At 42.9% G+C, this 23,462-nt stretch overlaps 2 protein-coding genes across 5 annotated transcripts in view; one reads left to right on the plus strand and one right to left on the minus strand.

The window, feature by feature from the left end:
* The window catches only part of C6H3orf20 (chromosome 6 C3orf20 homolog), a 57,774-nt gene extending 53,407 nt beyond the window's left edge, over positions 1 to 4,367 (plus strand). The window contains exon 11 of the mRNA XM_063927597.1: positions 2,273 to 4,367. Coding sequence (XP_063783667.1) covers positions 2,273 to 2,285 — 13 coding nt within the window. The 3' untranslated portion in view covers positions 2,286 to 4,367. The remainder of the gene's footprint in view (positions 1 to 2,272) is intronic.
* Positions 4,368 to 11,874: 7,507 nt separating this feature from the next.
* Positions 11,875 to 23,462, minus strand: part of VEZT (vezatin, adherens junctions transmembrane protein) — a 173,882-nt gene continuing 162,294 nt past the window's right edge. For all 4 annotated transcript variants that reach the window (XM_063927598.1, XM_063927599.1, XM_063927601.1 and 1 more), the window contains 4 exons: positions 17,940 to 18,133; positions 15,477 to 15,577; positions 15,125 to 15,332; positions 11,875 to 12,993 (listed from right to left, as the gene is read on the minus strand). In XM_063927598.1, the coding sequence (XP_063783668.1) occupies positions 12,473 to 12,993; positions 15,125 to 15,332; positions 15,477 to 15,577; positions 17,940 to 18,133 (1,024 nt within the window). In that variant the 3' untranslated portion in view covers positions 11,875 to 12,472. The remainder of the gene's footprint in view (positions 12,994 to 15,124; positions 15,333 to 15,476; positions 15,578 to 17,939; positions 18,134 to 23,462) is intronic.

Below are 23,462 nucleotides of genomic sequence, written 5' to 3' on the forward strand. Positions count from 1 at the left end.
TGCAATCAGCCGTGTCTCTTAGGGAGGCTGCACCCAGGACAGGCACTGCAATTTTCCGTGACAGCCTGGATACTGATGCATCCACTATTGGTGGATTTTCCTATTTTTTCCTATCCTCAGGAGGAAAGGGAAAAGATGATATCAATTATTTAGGGATTTGAAATTTCTGATCAGGATAAACCCACGGTTCTTCAAACAGGGTATTTAGGGAGTAATTCTGAGTTGATTGCTAGCAGAAAAAGTTTGCTGCGCTGCGATTAAGGAAAAAAACGGCACTTCTGCGCATGCATATTCGGCGCAGTGCGCACGCGCGACGTACTTTTACAACGGCCGATGTATTTTTACACAAGGTCTAGCGAAGCTTTTCAGTCGCACTGCTGGCCGCAGAGTGATTGACATGAAGTGGGCATTTCTGGGTGTCAACTGACCGTTTTCATGGAGTGTTCGGAAAAACGCAGGCGTGGCTGGGTGAACGCAGGGCGTGTTTGTGACGTCAAAACAGGAACTGAACAGTCTGAAGTGATCGCAAGCGCTGAGTAGGTCTGGAGCTACTCTAAAACTGCACAATTTTTTTTTGTAGCCGCTCTGCGTTCTTTTCGTTCGCACTTCTGCTAAGCTAAAATACACTCCCAGAGGGCGGCGGCTTAGCGTTTGCACGACTGCTAAAAACTGCTAGCGAGCGATCAACTCGGAATGACCACCTTAGTTCCTTTGACACAGGAAAGTGGCTGAGGATTTCTTTTTTATATTAAAATAAGATTCCACAGTCTCCTCTGTTACCTTATCAAGGATCTGCAGAACTTCTCTGATATCTTCTATGAGAGCCTCTATTCCCTGTGACAGAGTAGCCTCCCCCACCTCTGAGTCCACCTCCCCCTCCCCCATGTCTGACCCCTCATCATCAGAGTCAGACTGCAGGGTATGGGCCAAAGGACATTTTTGCGGACAAATGATAGGTGACTGAGACGCTGGTTTGGGTACCCCTTCAATGGCGCGCGGCCTTCCCACTTTTTTTTATACTAGGTAATTTTAGTGCCTAAAATGGAGTCAGCCCCCTTTTAAGTCTGTAATGCCAGTCTGAGTACTTTGCACACACGTAGTGTACTAAGACTCAGTTCGCTCCCTCAGAAGCGGTGCGTCTGCACTGTGTACTGAATCTGGAGTTTCATCCGCCCCCGTAGAAGCCGTGCATCTCCGTACCCTTACATACCTGCCAACTTTTGGCTTGTCAGTAGCGGGACTCTCGCGTGATGAAGCCGAGCGGCGATCAGAAAAGGGGGCGTGGCCTCACCAAACGGCCCGTTTTTTTCTTTTTGGGGGCGTGCCCAGCGCTCCCCCAGCAGCTGGGCAGCCCCCGCTCCCCTCCTAGCTCTGAATACATGCCGTGCGCGTGCGCACAGCATGTATTCAGTGATCACCGGCTGCTTTGCAGAGCAGCGGGTGATCAAAGCCTCCCCCAACTGCCCCCCCACCCGCGGGACACTGCTGCCCGCGGGTGGGACAGCGGGACAGGGTCCGAATAGCGGGACTGTCCCGCTGAAAGCGGGACAGTTGGGAGGTATGCCCTTATGCTGCCATAATGGCTGGTGACCCGCTAACCGGGACTCCGGCTAAGTACTCACCACTCTTCTATCTTCTGGCTCTGTTACGGGTGGTGGCGTGCTGTGGGAATGTACGCTCGCCGTGGTGGAGCTTGTGAATAGTTCCCACAGGAGCTAGTGTCCTGTCAGCGGGGAACGGGACCATTAACCCTCCAAGAGGTTGGGCCGTTCCCCCCCCTAAGCCCCATGAAGCAGGCAGGCTCGTACCATCCAGACCTGCCTGAAAATAACAAACATACAAAATAAATGCAGAAAACTCTTCAGGAGCTTCCAGTGACGTGACTGGCGCCTCCGGGAACATTTTCTAAACTAAGTCTGGTAGGAGGGGCATAGAGGGAAGAGCCAGCGCACACTATCAAATTCTTAAAGTGCCCAAGGCTCCTAGTGGACCCGTCTATACCCCATGGTACTAAATGGATTCCCTAGGACGTAAGAGAAACATATTGCTTTTTTAAACAGTCACTTTTGATATAATTATCATTTTCAACTTTGGTCACCTATTGTGTTGCTTACACTCACGTAATCTCATGCAAGAGAAGGCAGGTTGCGCAATCAGAATATTTATAGCATCTTTGTTTTAAATTAGCTATCCTTATCTTGTGCAATGTGTCGTCATTACTTACTGAATCATGAGGCACGAGATAAACTTCTGGTTTTACTTCTCTCTACAGTTTGCTCCTTTAAATCAGTGGAAGTGTAGACAAGGACAAGATGCGCCCACTGGTGTTAAACATTGAAGAAAAATGTGTCCCTGTCAAGCCAAAAGTACCAAATCCATAACTTCAGAAACACATGAAGACGCACGTCACTGCAAGAAATATGATTACCCTGCACAAGAAACATTGACTAGTTTGCAATAGATTAGAGGAACCTATATTTTGTTGCTTGTTTGTGTTCTATCTGTATACATAAACACAAGGACACTTCTGCAGAATTCCAGAAACCATCATCATCATCAAGTCCAGCTTCTTGTAGTTGCAAGCTCCATATTACACCTATGATTGATAAGGAACTAGAATGTATGGATGATGCTTAACTCTGGAGTCACTGACAATAATAATATACTAACTGATGTGCCCGGGTTCAACAGGGCAAAGGTTTGCTGGGCGGAACATTTTACCCTTATTCACCCCCTTCGGAGCCGAATTTGGAAAAATCCCTGCTTAGTGGGTGGCTGCAAATAACTATCACAGTTTCCAGACCACCCAGCAGGTCACATGTTCCAGGGTGAGGCGGTCATTAGGTCGACAAGCATTAGGTCAACATACATTGGGTCGACCACTGAAGGTCCACATGCATTAGGTCGACATGGTCATTAGGTCGACATGAGGACTACAATTGGGAACGGTAACCTGGGCCGAGCACAGCGGTAGTGGAGCGAGGCACCTTGCGCGAGCCATGCGAGGGGACGCGGTGCACTAATTGGGATTCCCCGTCACTTTACGTAGAAAACGACACCAAAAACAGTCAAAAACTCATGTCGACCTTGTACATGTTGACCTAATGACCATGTCGACTGAATGCATGTTGACCTTCAGTGGTCGACCCAATGTTTGTCGACCTAATAAACCACACCCGTTCTAGGTCACCCAGCAGGTGCATAGAGAGAGTCCACCAACTGTCACAATGGTGATGCACTGTAAATGGCAGTCTGACGTTTTACCACATAACTCCGAAATAAAGTAACCAATTACAACGCCAATATAATTCTGCAAATCTTAGGACCAAGGGCCTAATTCAAGGTTAATTGAATCTTCCTCTAATTGGCAAAACCATGTACAGTGCAGGTGGGGCAGATGTAACATTTGGATGGGGTGTGTTCAAACTGAAATCTAAATTGCAGTGTAAAAATAAATCAGCTAGTATTTACCCTGCACAGAAACAATATAGCCCACCCAAATCTAACTCTCTCTGCACATTATATCTAACCCCCCCCCCCCCCCCCTTCTACTGCAGTGCGCATGGTTTTGCCCTTTAGAGCAAGATTTTGCTTTTGCAACCACCTTTGAATTAGGCTTCAAGAGCTTTAGGGGTCTATTTACTAAGCTTTGGATGGAGAGTTAAGGCCCGTACACACTGGCTGATATATCGGCCGTTCTCTTGAACGGCCGATATATCGCGGGGGATGCGGTCAACATCCCGCTGGACAGGATCCCGGCGGTCGAAATACCGACGCCGGAATCACGACCGCCACAATCCCGACATATTCTCCCTCCGTGGGTGTCCACGACACCCATAGAGGGAGAATATATTAGTGTGCCGAGCGTAGCGAGGCACCATGCCCGCAGCATGGCGAGCGAAGCGAGCCCGCAAGGGGCTGCGTTCCGCTCGCTACCCCTGTCGGGATTGTGTGGTCGGGATTCCAGCGTCGGTATTTCGACTGCCGGGATCCCGTCCAGCGGGATTACGTACTGATCCCATATCGCGGGTCCGTCGCCCAGTGTGTACGGCCGATACGTCTGTGAACTCCGTCGTTCAATTGATCTGCAGATATATCTATCAGTGTGTACCCACCTTAAGTCCCAGCCAACCAGCCCCTAACTGTCATTTTTCAAACCCAGTCTGTGACATGACAGTTAGAAGCTGATTGGCTGGTCATTTATCTCCGTCCACTTTATCTCCATCCAAGGCTTAGTAAATAGACCCATCAATTTGGTATAGGATGTGCCCTGCTCAGACAACGGCATCATAGAAATATGTCACTCATAAAAGTCATCCTTCTATTAATATATATTTTGAATACATTAATAAATATGGATAATGATGGCACCTGTATGTATGTATATCTATATATATAATCAGTAGGGACACAGGTATTTGGAGTTGCGTTGATGTATCATTCCTGTTATAGAGGAGAGTTTTATGTTCCTGCTAAGAAACCATCTTCTTGTAGCACTTATGTAGATTCATATTTTCTGGTTTAAAGCTGGAGATCATGCTGGAGCTCGGCGGCGAGGCATGCCATGTGTGACCTATGCAAATATGGTAATGGACTCTAAGATAATGTGAGAGTTACCTAAGAAAAAGAAAGAAATTACAATCGCTGATTTGCTTTTCTGTACAAGAGGCAATGTGAGGCACAGCACAGATGTCGGCAAGTACATTATAAATGATTGTAAGGCCGTTCCAGTAACTTTCATGTCTCACACTTTATAGAAAGATCATAATTCCAAATCTGAAAATAAAACACTTCAGGGGCTCAGAGATGGAGAAAGCGTGTTGAGGTTTAATTCGGACTCCAGGGATCACTGTTCAGGCAGCCCCGCAGCCACAACCCCATGCTCAGAGGAGGTGTGTACGATTCACTTCCTGTGTGAGCAGCATGCCATTGCAACCGGAGCATAGAGTGGAGCTGCAAGTATGAGGATGATGATTGGGCAGAAATCGCCAAGGATGCAACAACAGAGATATGGAAGGGGCAGAAGGGTATGGAGAGGGCAGTGAGAGCTACAGAGGGGCAGAGACATATTGCAGTAAAGAACAATGAGAGAGCTATTGGGGGGAGGGGGAGTGAGAACGTGATGTCAAGGGGGCAGTGAAAGAGCGATATGGAGGGAATGTGCAATAAGAGACGCATGCGTGTATTGGATATAGCTCCTTAATGAAAACCGTTTATAGCTACCTCCATAATTTTGATGTCCGGTCAGTCAAATGGCCATTTCTGTTTTAATCTGGTATAACACATGGAGCTGGTTGATGTAGTTCACATTTTATGGATGCTTGGACACACATTTTACCGATTTACATTATCTGTATAACTTTATATTTCGCTATTGTTGGGTGTTTTTTTTTTCCTGCAAGCAGTGTGTACTTGCGCCAGCAACTACCTTTTTCAATGTTCCATCTTTGGGCTCAAAAGGAAGAGGGGCACTGAGCGGATTCCTTGCACAGGGATAAAGATAGCTTTACTTCACCCATATTAATATAATCTTATCTTACACTGTGAAACGTCATATTGGCAGGTACAGCTGAGAACTGTTTTATACTAAGCAGTGACTTTTATGCAAAAGCTGAGTGACAACACAGAGGCCATTTATGATGTTAGCAGTCATATGATCAGCCTACTGAGGACATAAATAACAACTTGCCCACATTTAACCCATGCTACCTAACATTTTTGTATAACATTAAGGTTACAATAATCTTATCCTACACTGTGAGATATCATTTCTGCAGATACAGCCGACAGTTCTATACCAAGCAGTGACTTTTATACAAAAGCTAAATGACATCACATAGGCTGTTTATGATGTTAACCAGTCACTTGATTAACCTGTTAAGGAAATAAGCACAACCTGCATGCTTTTCAACACTAATATTTATCAGGTGAAAATAAGCTTACAGTATCTTACACTATGATGTGCTATATCAACAGATACAGCTAACCGATAGTGCTATACCAAGCATCGATGTTTATACAAAAGCTGGCATCATATAGTTTTTTTTATCTTATCTCAAGTGTCTGGCTGATGCAGGAGTTCATATGCTAGGGTTATTTGAATGCAGTTTACATTGTCTGTATAACTGTATAATTAACTATTGTTTTGTAATTTTTTTCTTTGTGCAAGAAGGGTCTTATTGTGCTAACAAGCGGAGACAATTCTTAGCCCTGCCTGAAAACCTATCTATGGTGGCCTGAGAGAAAGTATTGACAGACTGTGCCAGTCACTCCAGTATGTGCCCAAAATAGAGTTTCTTGACAATCTGCCAGCATTTCTTTGTCTTCCAGGCACAGCTGGAATATAGGAGGGGGGGTGGGGGGGTGGGAGGGCCCTCATACTGCCCCAAATATTGTTCCCCTGACTGGCTCCCAGTAGCATTGCAATGTATTACATCACGTCTGCTGCCAGGAGCCTGTACAGCAGTCAGCGTTACAGACATGACGGAATACACTGCAGTGCTGCCGGTAAGGAGTATAGTGGTTGTGGGGATGAGAGGGGGGTCACTGCCGCCAGTGTCGCAGACATGTATTAATCTATGACACTCCCAATAAGGGGTATAGCGACAGCAGTAGTGGCAAGTGTAGAAGCGGTGCAAGGCAGTGCAGGGTAGTGTCATAGGGGAGCTGCTGAGAGGACAGTTGAGTAAAAGGAGGGTACCTGAAAGAAATACTGCTGGACAGAGGTTTGTGGTGTGGGGGTCCTCCTTGCACACAGTCAGCCCCTGAGCAGGAACACACAACACTTGTTTCACCAGCGTTTCATCAGATTTCAGCTAGATATTTGTAGACTGTTTTGCTAAGATGTCTCATGTCATTTACCATCTTCATCTGTTTTTTTTTCTTAATGAATCTACACCTTAAACTACATTCTTCATTGTGTCTGGTGTCCACCCTAAATTTCAACTTGTAAATTCTACACCCTGAGGAGCTCCTGTTGTTGACACTACCATCTCCGATGTGAAAGACATCTGGAATTAAACCTGCAATGCTCTCCTAAAAGTGTCTGTTCTTCACAAGCTATACAGGTATAGGCACTATTTTTCATCAAGGAAATAGTGTTGCTACCAAACAAAAATATCAAAGTATCATCTTCTTGCTTTATTCACCCAAAGGATTTTTTTTAAACGCATTAAAACCCTCTCGTTTTCAATTGCTTCCATGTGTACACGTACCGAACACCTTATGTATCTTTTTTTTTGGTAATAGCGATCAATCCTCCCCCCACGAAGTCTCTTACTAAGAATCTGTTGGTTGATTGCAAAGAAAAGTTCAAAAAGTCAAACAAATCTTGTATTCCAAAATCTATTGTGAAGTATTTCTGATTTGATTGACTGGAAGGTCTGTAGCCCTGAAGAAAGCTGTAGTACTGTACATGATGTACATGCTCTCCTCTTCCTGTAAGAAGTACCAACTACATTTCTACTGAAGCCAGAGCGACATCTCCAGAGTTCATTTATAAGAGGGAGAATATTTAATAATACTGTAATGTGCTTTTCTCTAGTTTGTGGTTCCAGCCTGCTCCTCCTTTCTCTTATCTGCTTAGACATGAAAACCAAGTTTGGGAAACAATGTTTTAATCCATGGCTGGAAGGGAAAGCCCCACGTTTAGTGCAGTGCCAGTCATATCTTGTATCTTTGTGTTCCGGTTTGCTTGTTACAGAGTATAGACTGGGAAGTATGACACAGGCTAGTCAACAGTTTTACTGAATTAGTTTACCTCACACAACCCCAGAATACTTTGTTCCATTCATTTTAGTCTATCATTGCAAGTAAAAGGCGAAGTAAAAAGAGGGGGCAAAGTTTGTGCCTGTGGTAAAAGATGCTGCAGTGTGTGATCCAATAAATTTAACCCCTGTGTGTAAGTCTGGCTGCAGAGTCCCCCGGGCACAGTCAGCCAGCTTCTCAGTTACAATAACAAGTGCTTCTAGAACCTGGCAATAGATGAGAGAAAACCATTGTTAGCATCTGTAAACAGGAAAAGCATTAAATTGTACACCCATTTTACTAATATAAAAATAAACTTTAAGCTATAAAAATATACATTTTCATTCAAAAGGAAAACTTTCTTGCATGCTGGATAAGTATATCATCTATGATAGGCTGGCGCTGTTATTGCACTGCTTTAAATTTGTTTTCTATCAAATGTCTTTTTGCTGTAGACAGATTGGGAGTTAAGTGATTGACACTATATTATGGTGAAGTACAGCTTTTGTGGTAGCTTTAATTTGGAGTTTGTAATGGTTTCAGGAACAGAGAATCTCTATCAGCTGAGATCACAGGCTATACCTACTAAATAGGATTAAAGTAAAGGTGGGTACACACTATTAGATATATCTGCAGATCAATTGATCTGCAGATATATCTATGTACGGATCGGGCAGTGTGCTGTGCATACACACAGCCCGATCGTCGGGGGACTGACGTCATGAACTGGGCGGGCGGGCCTGTCAATCACCGCCGGCCGCCGCAGCATGTGTACGGGCGGTCGGACGACCGCCCCGTACACACACAGCGACAGGCCAATATATCGTTAGATATATTGGCTGTCGGCTGTGCTGCGCGGCCGACGCGATATGTCTGTGAACGACGGAGTTCACAGACGTATCGCCCGTACACACTGGCCGACGGTCCCGCGATGTATCGGCCGTTCAAGAGAACGGCCGATACATCGACCAGTGTGTACGGGCCTTAAGAGACATGGCTTTATGTACATTTTCTTAACACTTTCCTTTTTATAATTATATTTTTTTATTGTATGACCTGTGCTGGCAGCTAATGCACTATGGGTTGCCAGCCAGTACACTAATAGCATGCTGTTAAGGGCCCCATACACTACAACGATATGTCTGAGGCTGAAGTCGGAGGCGATTTCCCTTGAACTCTCCCGGGAGTGGTTCCATACGATTTGGTACATATTGCATGCGATATATCATATGCGATCCCAGCCATGCCTGCGGGAACCGACATATCACGAGTGCAGCACTAACAATCTAGGGGAGCCGATCCGACCCTCACAGGAATGCGCATCTGATCGGAAACACCTCCAAAATGCCCGACTTCACCTGATATATATCGGCCCGAATGCCTGAAATTGGATTAAATCGGGCATTATCTTTCTAGTGTATGGGGCCCTCTACACTTATTCAGCTGTTTATTTAAAACCATGTGTAGGACAGTGAGCCTATAGATGGATAAGACACTTTGGGAAGATGAGTAACGTGGTTACACATTACAGTATATTGCCCTTATTGTACAGTACCTTGTTTTATATTTACTGTACTACTCTACTAATGTAGACTCGTTATTGGCTTGGAGAGCATACTATTTATTGTGTGCTTATATTAGGCAGTATGTGGATTTGAATCAACCAAAGTAGGATACTTTGTGTATGGAATAAGTATTTTTCTGCGAGATCATTAAAATAGTTAAATTAAGCTTCTCCCTAGTGACGGGGAGCAAAGCAGAATCACTAGTACAGGAACGGTCACATTTAAAGCCAGACTTTCCAGATTATAATAAGAAAAAAAAATCACTATCTATTTGTATTTGTAAATGGAGGACAATTGTTTGCTGGTTGCCTTTCCGCTATTGTAGACCCTACAAAGCATTATGGAGACAATTTCAGCATTCACATCAGATACATAGAACAATGGAATCTAACCAGATGAGAGTATGGTACCTTTAAATATATCCTAGATCAGACTGATAATTATTATAAAACCATGCCAGGTCCTTTTTGTTAGACATAATGTAGCCTAAATGCAGACTGGAGAGACCGGCACATTAGAGGGCAATGGTTTACCTCAAATGCTCTTTTCCACTTTGTTTTCTGTATTTCTCCCTGTGAGCTCACTAGCGATTGTTACACTGGCTGCTTGCTTTGTTGGAGACTGACCTTTTCCACAGTCAGTGACATTATTACTGCAGGAGGAATTAAATGATGTCCGTGCTCCGTGGTAAAGTTTAATGGCTATCTATGAAGAATCACATCACAGCAGAGTGATAGATGCTTGTAAACTCCAGATAGAAGACAAAAGGCTTTAGCATCAAAGAGCAGTTTAAGCTAAAACAGCCTTCCAGTGCACACATTTCCTAAGCATTTTCACACCATGTCAATGATTCCCAACTGTCCTTGAATCACGGCACCCTGGAGTATCAGTATTTTTTGATGACACCACTAGTCTAAAAGTTGTTGAGAAATTCAGGAAAAAATATTCAATGAAGAAAGTTGTGTTTATGGGTCATCCTAAGGTCCAGTTAGGTGATGGTGGGCAGGGTTGTGCTTTTGTTTGTCCACATATTTATGACTGGCAGCCACCAGCACTGGTATTGCCTACCATATTGACCATAAATAATTTGATTTGGTCCTGGACCATCAACCTGTGGTACCCCTGCAAGTGCCCTGTGCACCCAATTTGGGAACCACTGCACTAAGCAATAGGTCTGTTATATATTTATTATTTTTATTTTGAATCTTTACCATAGTTGCAGTGTCAGGTGTCATCTTTATTAACTACTTTACTACCTGCGTCCGGAAACATAGGTAATGTTCACAGCTCCGTAATACCCGGAAATGTGAGCAGAGGCACATTGTATGAGGCAAGGTGTCAGGTATGTAAACCTTTAGCCATATGTGGAAATAATATGGTGACTAAGGGTATTATGTCTGCGAGAAATGAAATTATGTGCAACATGTAGTCAAAGTTCCTATGAGAAAGAAAACAATTGCATTTTTCCCCCACACAATGTACAAGTGAAGAAATATAATTACCTTAATTACCATCTACAAGTACTTACTAATGCTGCTAGTAGACTGTCCCTGAGGGCTCCCCCAGTTCTACACACTGGTACTTTTGTTAAGACCAAGACTGACCAGGAAATTCCTCATTTAAATAGAGACAAAATATGAAACTGGAAATGAGGACAAAAATCTCCAAATAGCTAGAAGAGAGTAAAACAGAAAATACTGATCTAAGAAGTAATGGACAGACAATGAACTTGTCAAACAATTAAGCAATCTATGTAAATTTAATTTTGAAATTATAACACGCCAAATTATATAATATACATTGTAAAATGTAAATAATGGTGGCTATAAGACTAAAGCAAAACCAGTTACATTTTAATGCATACATTAAAGGCCAGATTCTATTAACCACAGTACTTACCACAGGGCTTGTAGCCTTGGACTATATATCCCAGAGCTATTCAATTACAAGCTCATTTGCTCACGCAGTAAGTCTGTGCTTTACACAACAAATATTGATATGATTTTGATTTATCGTCTGTTCATTCACTTTGCATTTTGTTAATTGACAAAATAAACTATAACACGTCTATTTTTGAAAGCATTCTTACTTTGCTGCATATTTTCTACGCCTGCCTAAAGCTTTTGCATAGTGCTGCATGTGGTTTTAAAAATGAATAATGAATAATGTTTCACTATAACGTCCCTTTAAGTTACAGCATATTAGTAACAGTTGATCCAAAGAATGGATTGGGCCAGCATGGAATGTGTAGTGGTTAGCTTTACTGCCTCACACGTCTTGGGTTCAATTCCCACCAGGACTCCAACTATGTTTGTATGGGTTTTCTCCCAAAAACATACTGGTAGGTTAACTGGATTCTGAGAATAGTATTAAGCCTAGTGTGTGTGTATGCGGTATGAAATATAGATTGTAAGCACCTCTGGGTCAGGGATTGATGTAAATGACAAAATATTCTCTCTAAAGTGCTGCAAAATGTGTGTGTATTATATACATAACTTAATAAATAATAATACAAAACTATTCATGTTAAATTAGACAATAAGCAGCATTCCAGAGTTTACACTTGTTTTTAATTATTTTCTTTTTATTATAAAAATGCCATTCTAAGCTTAAGTAACTGGAATATTGTAAGAAATATAATCACAAAGGAACAACATCATTAACCTGTGCACACTGGACAATACTGCCAAGGTGGCACTGATACCATACAGAGTGTTTGTCTGCAGTCCTAAAACAATGGATGAGTTTGTCTAGAAAGCAAGGCAGCTGAAGAGAACAGAAAATGAACATTTGGAAACAAAACATACGTTTGAATAAATAACCTTAAATATTAAAATAACCCAAAAGATATTTAGGCGGTCACATTGGTTTGTACAAGTATAACAGACTGTAGATCGCGTTAACTATCAGTGAGGAGTATTACGTTTTCTCCAGGTACAGGGGCCGCTCTGAATAGCAGTCCCTGGGACTGTGTAAGACCCTAATTGCATTACATGGAGGAGCCATTGAGACACTGCAGAGTTGTATGCAAAATCTTTCCAGGCACAGAGGACGGTAAATCAATTTAAATAAGGAGCAAATGTTTATCCTAGTTTGCCCTTACATAATGGACAGAGCTTCAACATGAGTTCAATGGCTTGTCCTGCCTTCACCCAAATGGGTTATTCTCTATGTTCTGAACACTTGTCTTCATGTCCTTCATCCCCCACAAGATTATCACCACTCTCCATCTCATCCTCATCATTGTTCCATTCGTCTCCAAAAGTCTGTTCTTGCAGGAAAGTGAAAGTGAGTGATCGGGCAGCCACTTGTGCAGCTAATCCAGAGGCAAAGTGTAAATCTGATGACTGATGGATGCGAGCAAGCCTCTCTTTAATAGAGGCAGGTAACACAGTCCTAGGTGCAGCACAAGGAGCCTCCACCTTCTCCTTACTACTAGCTGGTACAGGCTTTTCCAGCAGACGAAATGTTTCCATTTCACCTGGAATATGATCACTAACAGGTAAGTCTGGCGTCTCATGACTGATGGCTTCTTTATGAATGGGTTCAGTTCCATTTATTTCCCTTGTGATACCTCCATGAAAGCTCTGTGCCTTGCTATCATACGGGAAATCAGGATGTGGAACTAGAGGTGACTCGGGAATATCCATTTCCTCATCAGGTGGCAAAGGTTTAAGTACAGCTTAGAAAAGAACACAGAACAAATGTATGAAATAAATGTATAACTTTGATAAAGCAAACTATAGAGCAAGTCTCAAAAAGCAAAAGTTTCCACACATCTCAATGATAAAAACATCTCAAAATGAGAAAACTAGACTTAGAATGGCTATAGTAGTTCTCTCTCTCCATACATGCATGCTGTACAAAGGTCTACGGATGTATTCATGTTCCAAAATAAATGATAGAAGAATTTAACAAGGCATTAGGCCAGTGCCATTCCTCACCCCCTTACAGTGCATGTTTTACAGATCTCCTCAGTATCACTAGTGAAATAATTAGTATCACCTGTGAATCTTTTTAGACATCTCAACCAGTAATGGATACACCTGTGCACCCTCTAGGACAGGCCTGGCCAACCTGTGGCTCTCCAGCTGTTGTAAAACTACAAGTCCCATCATGCTTTGCCACAGTTTTGCTATTAGGGAATGCTAAAACTGTGGCAAGGCATGCTGGGATGTGTAGTTTCACAACATCTGGAGAGCCACAGGTTGGCCAGGCCTGCTCTAGGAGATCTAGAAAACATGCACTGAATTCTGTTGCAGAGGACTGGAGTTGGGAAACAGTGGATTAGCCTTATCAAGGCTGGCGATCTATGGATGACATGGACATTCTGTGCAACACATGCAGCATGACAATAAAGGGCAAGGCAGTGACTGCAGGGAAAGTACGCTGACATCATGTTCTTACAGACACTGCTGTGGCACAGACTTCATTGCTCTACTTGTGGCCAGATAATAAATAATTACTCACTCACTGGTATTTACCCCTCATCCTCTTATCACTTTTAATACTGTTTTATCACCAGGCTGATAATGTTGTTGATAGCTCGGAGTCTAGTGATAAGCTAATGTACAGTATAAAGTAAGCAAGATATGTCACCAGGTGATATTAACTGCTGTGCAGAGAGAAAAACCATGTACTTGACCACTAAAAGAAAACGTGGTTTAAAGATCATTACCATATATTTATATTTGTAATTACTGTCTCTTCAATTTTCACCATATCCACGTATGACTAATACAGCTTTCACACCAAAACCTGGGTCTACCCTGAGATTTGGAACATGGTTTTAATGCAGGTCAGACCCTGTTCACACTGCGGCTCCAACACAAAGCCATTTACATTGCACACGGGTCCAAAGGAACTGTTCTGCCAGCGTTAGGAGATTACATCATCTCCAAGCGCCGGTGAGCCGTCTTTCCAAAGAGTGTAAACGGGGCATGGGTCAGATGACCTGGGTCACCCATTCACACTGCCCCTTGACCCAACCTTCTCGTGTCCAACCCTTCTAGCTACCCAGGTGGCAGTGTGAAAGGAGTATAAGAAATCAAAGTGCTTGGTTAAGTGGACACTAAACCCTTCTTCACATGGTTACTATTCATAAATACATAAGGGAAATACCCCATACCTCTCCCAGACTTCAGATAGGTAACATTAACAGTATCTATGCAGTATAATAAAGGCGGTGGTTGAAAAAAAGTAGGTAAGAGGCCGACTGAAGTATGCTTTAATGCGGTTTCCCTAACATTACAGTCCAGGTTTTTAAGACTATCCATGCATGAGCACAGGTGACATAATTAATACCTCCGTCAATTTGATTTAACCATCTGTACTCAAGCATGGATATCCTTAAAACCTAGAGTGTACTGGCAGAGTCTGGGAAACTCTGCTTTAATGGGATTATAGACAGGGAGACTCCCTCACACTCATTATATCACAGATACTTCATTCTGATGAGCATGTGAAATTTTCAAATACAATTGTATTTTACAGAATTAGTAACTCTTTTACACAAGCCAAATTGTAATTTCAGTTTGTGGGCCTTTGAATGGACTGGCCAGAAGTATTTGCTGTAGCCTATTTGTGCTGAGAACAAGTTGTAAAAGTCTACATATAATGTGAAAGAATTATTCAGATATCAGCCATTCATATACTCCTGCGAGCTATACACAATTACATTGTGCTTCCTCTATGCAATGCACACAGAGAAACAGCTAAGAACAGTTACTCCTTCCCTAGTGTTACATAACTAAATGCAGCACATCAGACAGTAATAGCAGTGTAAGACATTATTGTAGCATATTAATACACACCATGATCACTAAACAACAACTGTTTCCATTTTTGTCTTTCCGCTTCGGATGCCTTTAAACCTAGGACGGCCTTTAGCTCCTGCAGTACCCGCTTAGACTCCTCCCTCTCATGCTTCTGTCTCTCCCTCTCCTCTGGAGAAAATAAATACACATCATCCCTGCTGAAGTCATCATCTGGAGCAATGTCTTCAACATAGGCCTCTAGTTCCTGAAAAACAAGAGATGGTGTTTCAATAGCAGTTGTACAGTACTGTGTTCATGTAGTGCTGAAGAGACCCTGCTACTTGTCATGTGTAGTGAACACCAGTCAGAGTGCTGCTCATAACAGACTATGCTGGTGGCCGTGGATTACCTGCTCTTCCGGGACCGGATCTTTGTCTTCAATGCGCAGCGCTGGAGGTACAGAGGGCACCACAGGCCAATGTACATTTTCACAAGATGCTTTAGTTGTATCTAGGACAGGACAGAATATATAGATCACAGGAAGGATTTACACATGCATGGGAGAACATGTGGAAGCAGCAGCCTTTTCTAAATCAACTAATATTGAAATAACTGATGCACACTACACATACCTGAACTTTTTCAACAAAGGGAACGGCTTAATGGGGGAGATTCAAATGTTTGAAAAGTCAGTTGGGAGTCTGTTTTTTTCCTATCCAATAGACAGGCAAAAACAGACTCCCAACTGACTTTTCAAACATTTGAATCTCCCCCAATGAATTTGATTGACACTGAAGAGTGGGAAAGGAAAGGTAATATAGTTTGCAAACAACAATGTGCTACACCAAAGAGCACACCTATTTACTAGTTTTGTGCCATATTTTCTAATAAATTAATGTCCATTAGCAAATATAGATGAAGACACATTGTGGCACTGTTATCTGCAAAATGTAATTAAAACTGGCTAAGCTTTCATATGGCTGTACAGCAGACTCTTGATGAGACACATTTAATACGGAGGCTTGCCAACTTATGCTGACCTTTACATGGCGAGATGCCAATCGTGTTGCATCTTTGGAGAGAGCATCCTGTATAGGTCCAATATTCTCATATATTAGACTTATGCAGTAGATAAAGGTCTAAATTTGAGCTTAGCCATTCAAGTCACATGAAAATTGAATTCTTTATTTTTTTTAGGCATGACTTTATATGAAAATATTACAATAATTTGATTTGACACTTGTATAAAATAAACAGCTCGGATTAACAGTCGGAATGGGACTGTTAATGCGACTTGGAAAAGGCTCTTCTGGTTGGGAGATAATCTTGCCATTTTGGATAAATGCAGATTTTTGGACAGAGGTTATAGTCAGCATTAAATTACTAAATTAGCTAATCTAGGAATCAACTAATCAATAAAACATGTTGGTTTTGGATCAAATCTGTCCACAATTTTTACTTTTAGTTTAGAGCAGATTGAGATAACTAAAAATGTTAAATAACACAATATATCACTATTAGAATAGATAAAGAACAGGGAGTGATTGTTGAGAACAGCTTTTGTTTTACTTCTAAAAGGGCTCCCACAATTGGGAACTTGCTGTCTCTTAGTGAATTTACAAGAACAAAAACTGGCAGTCACACTTGGCCAAACACCACGGGAAAGTTCTCATGTGACACCAAGAGATTTTTTTAATTGCTTTTTACTAAAGCAATTATAGTGTATAGAAGTGATAAAAGTGGAGTGTTTTTTTTTTTTTTATTTCTTATCTTGCAAATGCATTATACAATATGTACATTAAACCACTAAATGGATCAAAGAACCTGATTAAACATATTTTAAACATATGAGACAAGAACGAGAATTTAATCTTGCTAAATTACCTTTAAAAACACAAAGGGGAATTAATTTGGATTACCATTCAGGTTATAGAAAAAAAAAAACTTAAGAAAAAAAAAAGGTGGAAACATAAATATTACTCTCTAAACAAATATTACTCTCTAAACAAATTATTTTGGGCTAATTTAAGTGCTCACAATTTACATTATGAAATTGATGTATCCCTGCTTACAGATTAATCAAACATGGATTCTGTATCTAGGTTACATGATATGTATTGCCCTTTACCCTTGCTCATTTGTCCTTAATTGGTTTTCTGCCTAACAAGGTGTGCAACACTTTGCTTAAATGATTAAATGTGAACTATTAAACAGATATAACAAAGACTATGTCCGGGATGTAATGAATTCCCAAGTTTGGCGGACTGTGCAGAATGTCAGCCGAATTTGCCCATTTTTTTTAAAGGAGCAATCGTGTACAAGGCTAAACCATCCCTTGTACATGATTGCCCCTTTAAAAAAAATGCCAGAGTTCGGCCGGTATCTTACATGGCCGCCAAACTCGGATTTCATTACACCCCGCCCTATATGCATCTCTTTGTTATGTATTTAGTAGTTCACATTTAATGGTTTGGCTAGATATAGCATTATGTGACACCAGAGTCCAGTGCTGGAAAGCCAATTGATTATCAGGCATTGTGGTCAGAAGATGAAAGCTATTTTACTTAGAACAGTCATCTTCCAATTGCTGGAAGAGGCACCCACAGAACCTGAAGGGATAATGCTCATCCAGTTTGGCTTACTGTGTGTCTGGTTCGGCTTATTACTATTCCTAAAGCTCGACGTGAGCTGATTGTCAGAAGCTGCTGCCATCTTGATAGGAGTCTACTGCCCCAATTCTGCACAACTTACCCATATGCTCTGCAATCTAGAGGATGATGCAGGAGGCTGCTAGTGTCACTTACACAAAAGATGATACTACTGAGCACAATTACATAGCATATATAACTTCAAAATGAATTATGTGTTATACCTTTCTTTGCCAGTGGTCTTCGAACCAATCTTTCTACCTGGCACAAGGCCTCCTCCCAGCATGTGTTACTGGCCTGCACATGTGGCTGTATCAGCTTTAGCTTTTCTTCAAGGATAATGGAAGCTTCAGCAGTCACAACTTGGGTTTCCTTAGAGGTGGAAAGTTTTTCCAGCTCATCTTCGAGTATAATCACCCTGGGAAAAATAGAAATAACTTATTAGAACTATACATAGAGCATGGCATATGCATATAAAACCCCACAAACATTTACCATGTTCAGGTCTCTGACTACTGTCAGTGATGTAGGAAATGCTCATACACACAGTGATTTCATGGGCCATTTGCTATTTACAGGCCAGGTTTTCTTACAGACTATGCAACTTCTATTGATTTGTTTACATGTATATGGTATGATCACCTCTTTCAGAACATTTTACTCACAGGAATGGCATGATTATATCTTAAGAAGGATAAACACACAAATACACTTGCCTCGATGGATAGTATCATTTGCCAATAATACACAAATGTACTTTTTATTTTTTGCTGCCCTGCATGTATACTACACGTCAATGCGTTGTTTCATCATTTATATAAAGCAGGACAGTCCAATAGAAGGCCTTACAGGGCTTTTTTTGTGCTCCCAACCTTACAAAAAATATAAATAAATAAAAAAAGAATACATCCAAATTTTATCTGCTGAAGTAACTTCTAGATTCTTATTATCTATAGAAAGTTATAGGTTTGTACACTAATACCCCTTCTACACTGCCTTCAAAAACCTGATTTTTTAAACGTGAGCAGCCATTGGACCGGGTTTTGCTCAGTGGACAAGGCTCCACCTAGGTCCATTGATCCAGTAATCCAACCCTGGAAGCTAGCAGGATTTTACATGGCAAGGACCCAGGAGAGCTGCAGTGTAAACAATTAACCCGTGTTATCCGATCCGGGTCCTGTTTACAGCATGTGGAGAGCTGCAATCTCCAAGCACTGGCACTGAACCCCTGTGCAGCGTAAATGGCGCTGATCCAGGAATAACCCAAATCGGCACAGCAGTAAGAAAGGTTCTGTCCGGGATCTGACCCAGTTTGGAACAGTGTGCCAAATCCCAGGTCAGACCCGGGACTTAGTTGTAAAAGGGGTATAACATGAGAACTGAAACAATGTTATAAATACTGAAATAACGATGATGCACAATTACCTTTTACAGTATAACTGACTGAATAATTACTTCCAAAATACAGAAAATAACAGTCCGCAATCATACTATGAACATTATGTGTGTGCTTTATCCCTAATCATGTAATTAGGATATAAGAATGTTATCAGTACTGCCTCAGCAACACAGCAGACTGTACTCCCAACATTCCTGTAATGCAACAGCAATCGTACTGGACCAGCAGCAGGTGATCAGTTTTGCACACCCATCTGATTCCTGTTCATTATCTAAAAATAAGCCGGATCCCCATCCCTGATTTCCAGATCATTTCTAGAAAAGCCTGATCCCCATTCCTGATCTCCAGAGAAGTCTGATCACGAATTCTGATCTCCAGATAGACCCGATCTCCATTCCTGATCCCCATTGCTGATCTTCAGATAAACTTCATCCCCAGTCCTGATGCCCAGATAAGCCTGATTCCTATCCCTGATCCCCATCCCTGATCCGCAGAGAAGTCTGACTGTGTCAGACCATTGAAATGGACACGAGTACTACAACCACTGCTAATCAGAAGATCTAGTGACCATTATTTAGTATACAAATTCTATCTCAGCTAACTGGTTAATGTTCTGCACTCTCTCTCTCTCAATGTACAGTATTCTACTTTTATTTATTTACAGTCCATTTATGTAGCGCCAACATATTATATTATGCTTTACAGCAGTGGTTCTCAAATTGTGTACCGTGGCACCCTGGGGTACCTCAGGCAACTGCAGGGGTGCCTTGGACTGGTGGTCCAGCACCAATTCAAATTATTTATGGTCAATGTACTAGGCAAAACCCGTGCTGGTGACTGCCAATCATAAAATATGTTGACATAATCTTGTCCCTCACCATACAATTGAACCTAAGGATGACATATAAAAAACAATTTCAATTAAATGTAATATTTCTCTCTAAATTTCTCAGTAAGAAACATTTGCCCTAGGGGTGCCGAGATAAAAATTCTAATACTCTAGGGTGCCGCGACTCAAAACAGTTTGAGAACCACTGCTTTACAGAGAATATGTAATCACTCACCCATGGAACTTACAATCTATATTCTATGTTACACAGATAAGGAAGATAACGAACATACTAGGGTATGAGGAAACCAGAATGTCCAGAGAAATTCCGTGCAACCACAGGGTCAAAAAACAAACTCCAGTCTGGTTTGAACCATTTCTTTGAAAAAGCAATGTTAACCCCTGTGCCACTTAGCTGTCTGTTCTAACAGGGTTAAATTATTATCAAAGGAATATTAAGCTTCTATAGCTTTTCCCACAACATTTCAGGAGAATAATTAAAGGTGATATTTAGAAGGTCCAGAAAAAAGGTGCAGAACCCATTATCCCTTAGGGCTGTGGGGAGGGTGTGTTGTACACGGCAGGGTCAGATGCTGCTCCATATATGCACAGTATGACCACACATACACAATACAGACATAGGCGCACGTTTGCCAATAATAGGAATTTAATACCTACCGGTAATTCCTTTTCTCCTAGTCCGTAGGGGATACTAGGATGGTAAGAGTTACCATGGGGTATAAATGGGGTCCATTGGAGCCTGCCACTTCAAAAATTCTTCAGTGTGCTGGCTCCTCCCCTCTATGTCCCTCCTTCAGACTCAGTCTAGGAAAACTGTGCCAGAGGAGACGGACATACTGTGAGAGGAGGAAAACAGATACGAAAAAGTGGTGAGATACGAACCAGCACACAATATAACAAGAAGATAGCAGAGCAATGCACAACTTGAAACTAGGGACAGCAACAGCAGACCCAAACAGTAAACACAAAAGAACAACTCTTGCAGAAAAATTCGAAGCACAAAGGCAGACGCCCAATATTCCCTACGGACTAGGAGAAAAGGAATTATCGGTAGGTAGTGTTCACTCTAGGCTGTTTTAGCAGGGCGCCGCGCCCTGCCCGTTTTTTAACAGGCAAAACCCGCCCTGCCCCTTTTGCGGCGCCCTGCTAGAACAGCCGCCCGCTCCCTGCCCTCCCGGCGTGTATAGATGCCGTGCGCATGCGCTCGGCATCCATTCACGCATTGGGAGAGGGCTGGGGGAAGCCCAGCACCGACGGAGGTGCTGGGCACGCCCCCAACAGTGACGTCGGCGGCCACAGACGCTCTCTATAGTAGCGTCTGTGGGCCGCACCGCCCCCTAAAATGACGGAGGCGTGACCACGCCCCCTAATTTGCGTGGCCGCGCCCCCATTTCGGACGAGCGCGCGGATTCGCCGCGCGCGCACATGTGCCCCCCTGAGTCCGGCGCCCTGCCCCTTTTCACTCCTAGAGTGAACACTACGGTAGGTATTAAAATAAGATTTTACTTACCGATAAATCTATTTCTCGGAGTCCGTAGTGGATGCTGGGGTTCCTGAAAGGACCATGGGGAATAGCGGCTCCGCAGGAGACAGGGCACAAAAAGTAAAGCTTTTCCAGATCAGGTGGTGTGCACTGGCTCCTCCCCCTATGACCCTCCTCCAGACTCCAGTTAGGCACTGTGCCCGGACGAGCGTACACAATAAGGGAGGATTTTGAATCCCGGGTAAGACTCATACCAGCCACACCAATCACACCGTACAACTTGTGATCTAAACCCAGTTAACAGTATGATAACAGCGGAGCCTCTGAAAGATGGCTTCCTTCAACAATAACCCGAATTAGTTAACAATAACTATGTACAATTATTGCAGATAATCCGCACTTGGGATGGGCGCCCAGCATCCACTACGGACTCCGAGAAATAGATTTATCGGTAAGTAAAATCTTATTTTCTCTATCGTCCTAGTGGATGCTGGGGTTCCTGAAAGGACCATGGGGATTATACCAAAGCTCCCAAACGGGCGGGAGAGTGCGGATGACTCTGCAGCACCGAATGAGAGAACTCCAGGTCCTCCTTAGCCAGAGTATCAAATTTGTAAAATTTTACAAACGTGTTCTCCCCTGACCACGTAGCTGCTCGGCAAAGTTGTAATGCCGAGACCCCTCGGGCAGCCGCCCAAGATGAGCCCACCTTCCTTGTGGAGTGGGCCTTTACAGATTTAGGCTGTGGCAGGCCTGCCACAGAATGTGCAAGTTGGATTGTGCTACAGATCCAACGAGCAATCGTCTGCTTAGACGCAGGAGCACCCATCTTGTTGGGTGCATACAATATAAACAACGAGTCAGATTTTCTGACTCCAGCTGTCCTTGCAATATATATTTTTAATGCTCTGACAACGTCCAGTAACTTGGAGTCCTCCAAGTCACTTGTAGCCGCAGGCACTACAATAGGCTGGTTCAGATGAAATGCTGACACCACCTTAGGGAGAAAATGCGGACGAGTCCGCAGTTCTGCCCTGTCCGAATGGAAAATCAGATATGGGCTTTTGTAAGATAAAGCTGCCAGTTCTGACACTCTCCTGGCCGAAGCCAGGGCTAGAAGCATGGTCACTTTCCATGTGAGATATTTCAAATCCACCTTCTTTAGTGGTTCAAACCAATGAGATTTTAGAAAGTCCAAAACCACATTGAGATCCCACGGTGCCACTGGAGGCACCACAGGAGGCTGTATATGTAGCACTCCCTTAACAAAGGTCTGGACTTCAGGGACTGAAGCCAATTCTTTTTGAAAGAAAATCGACAGGGACGAAATTTGAACCTTAATAGATCCCAATTTGAGACCCATAGACAATCCTGATTGCAGGAAATGTAGGAATCGACCCAGTTGAAATTCCTCCGTCGGAGCACTCCGATCTTCGCACCACGCAACATATTTTCGCCAAATTCGGTGATAATGTTGCACGGTTACTTCCTTCCTTGCTTTAATCAAAGTAGGAATGACTTCTTCCGGCATGCCTTTTTCCTTTAGGATCCGGCGTTCAACCGCCATGCCGTCAAACGCAGCCGCGGTAAGTCTTGAAACAGACAGGGACCCTGCTGAAGCAAGTCCCTCCTTAGAGGTAGAGGCCACGGATCTTCCGTGATCATCTCTTGAAGTTCCGGGTACCAAGTCCTTCTTGGCCAATCCGGAACCACTAGTATCGTCCTTACGCCTCTTTGCCGTATAATTCTCAATACTTTTGGTATGAGAGGCAGAGAAGGAAACACATACACCGACTGGTACACCCAAGGCGTTACCAGCGCGTCCACAGCTATTGCCTGCGGATCTCTTGACCTGGCGCAATACCTGTCCAGTTTTTTGTTGAGGCGAGACGCCATCATGTCCACCATTGGTCTTTCCCAACGGGTTACCAGCAAGTGGAAGACTTCTGGATGAAGTCCCCACTCTCCCGGGTGAAGATCGTGTCTGCTGAGGAAGTCTGCTTCCCAGTTGTCCA

The sequence above is a fragment of the Pseudophryne corroboree genome, chromosome 6, assembly GCF_028390025.1.
Source record: "Pseudophryne corroboree isolate aPseCor3 chromosome 6, aPseCor3.hap2, whole genome shotgun sequence".
NCBI lineage: Eukaryota > Metazoa > Chordata > Amphibia > Anura > Myobatrachidae > Pseudophryne > Pseudophryne corroboree.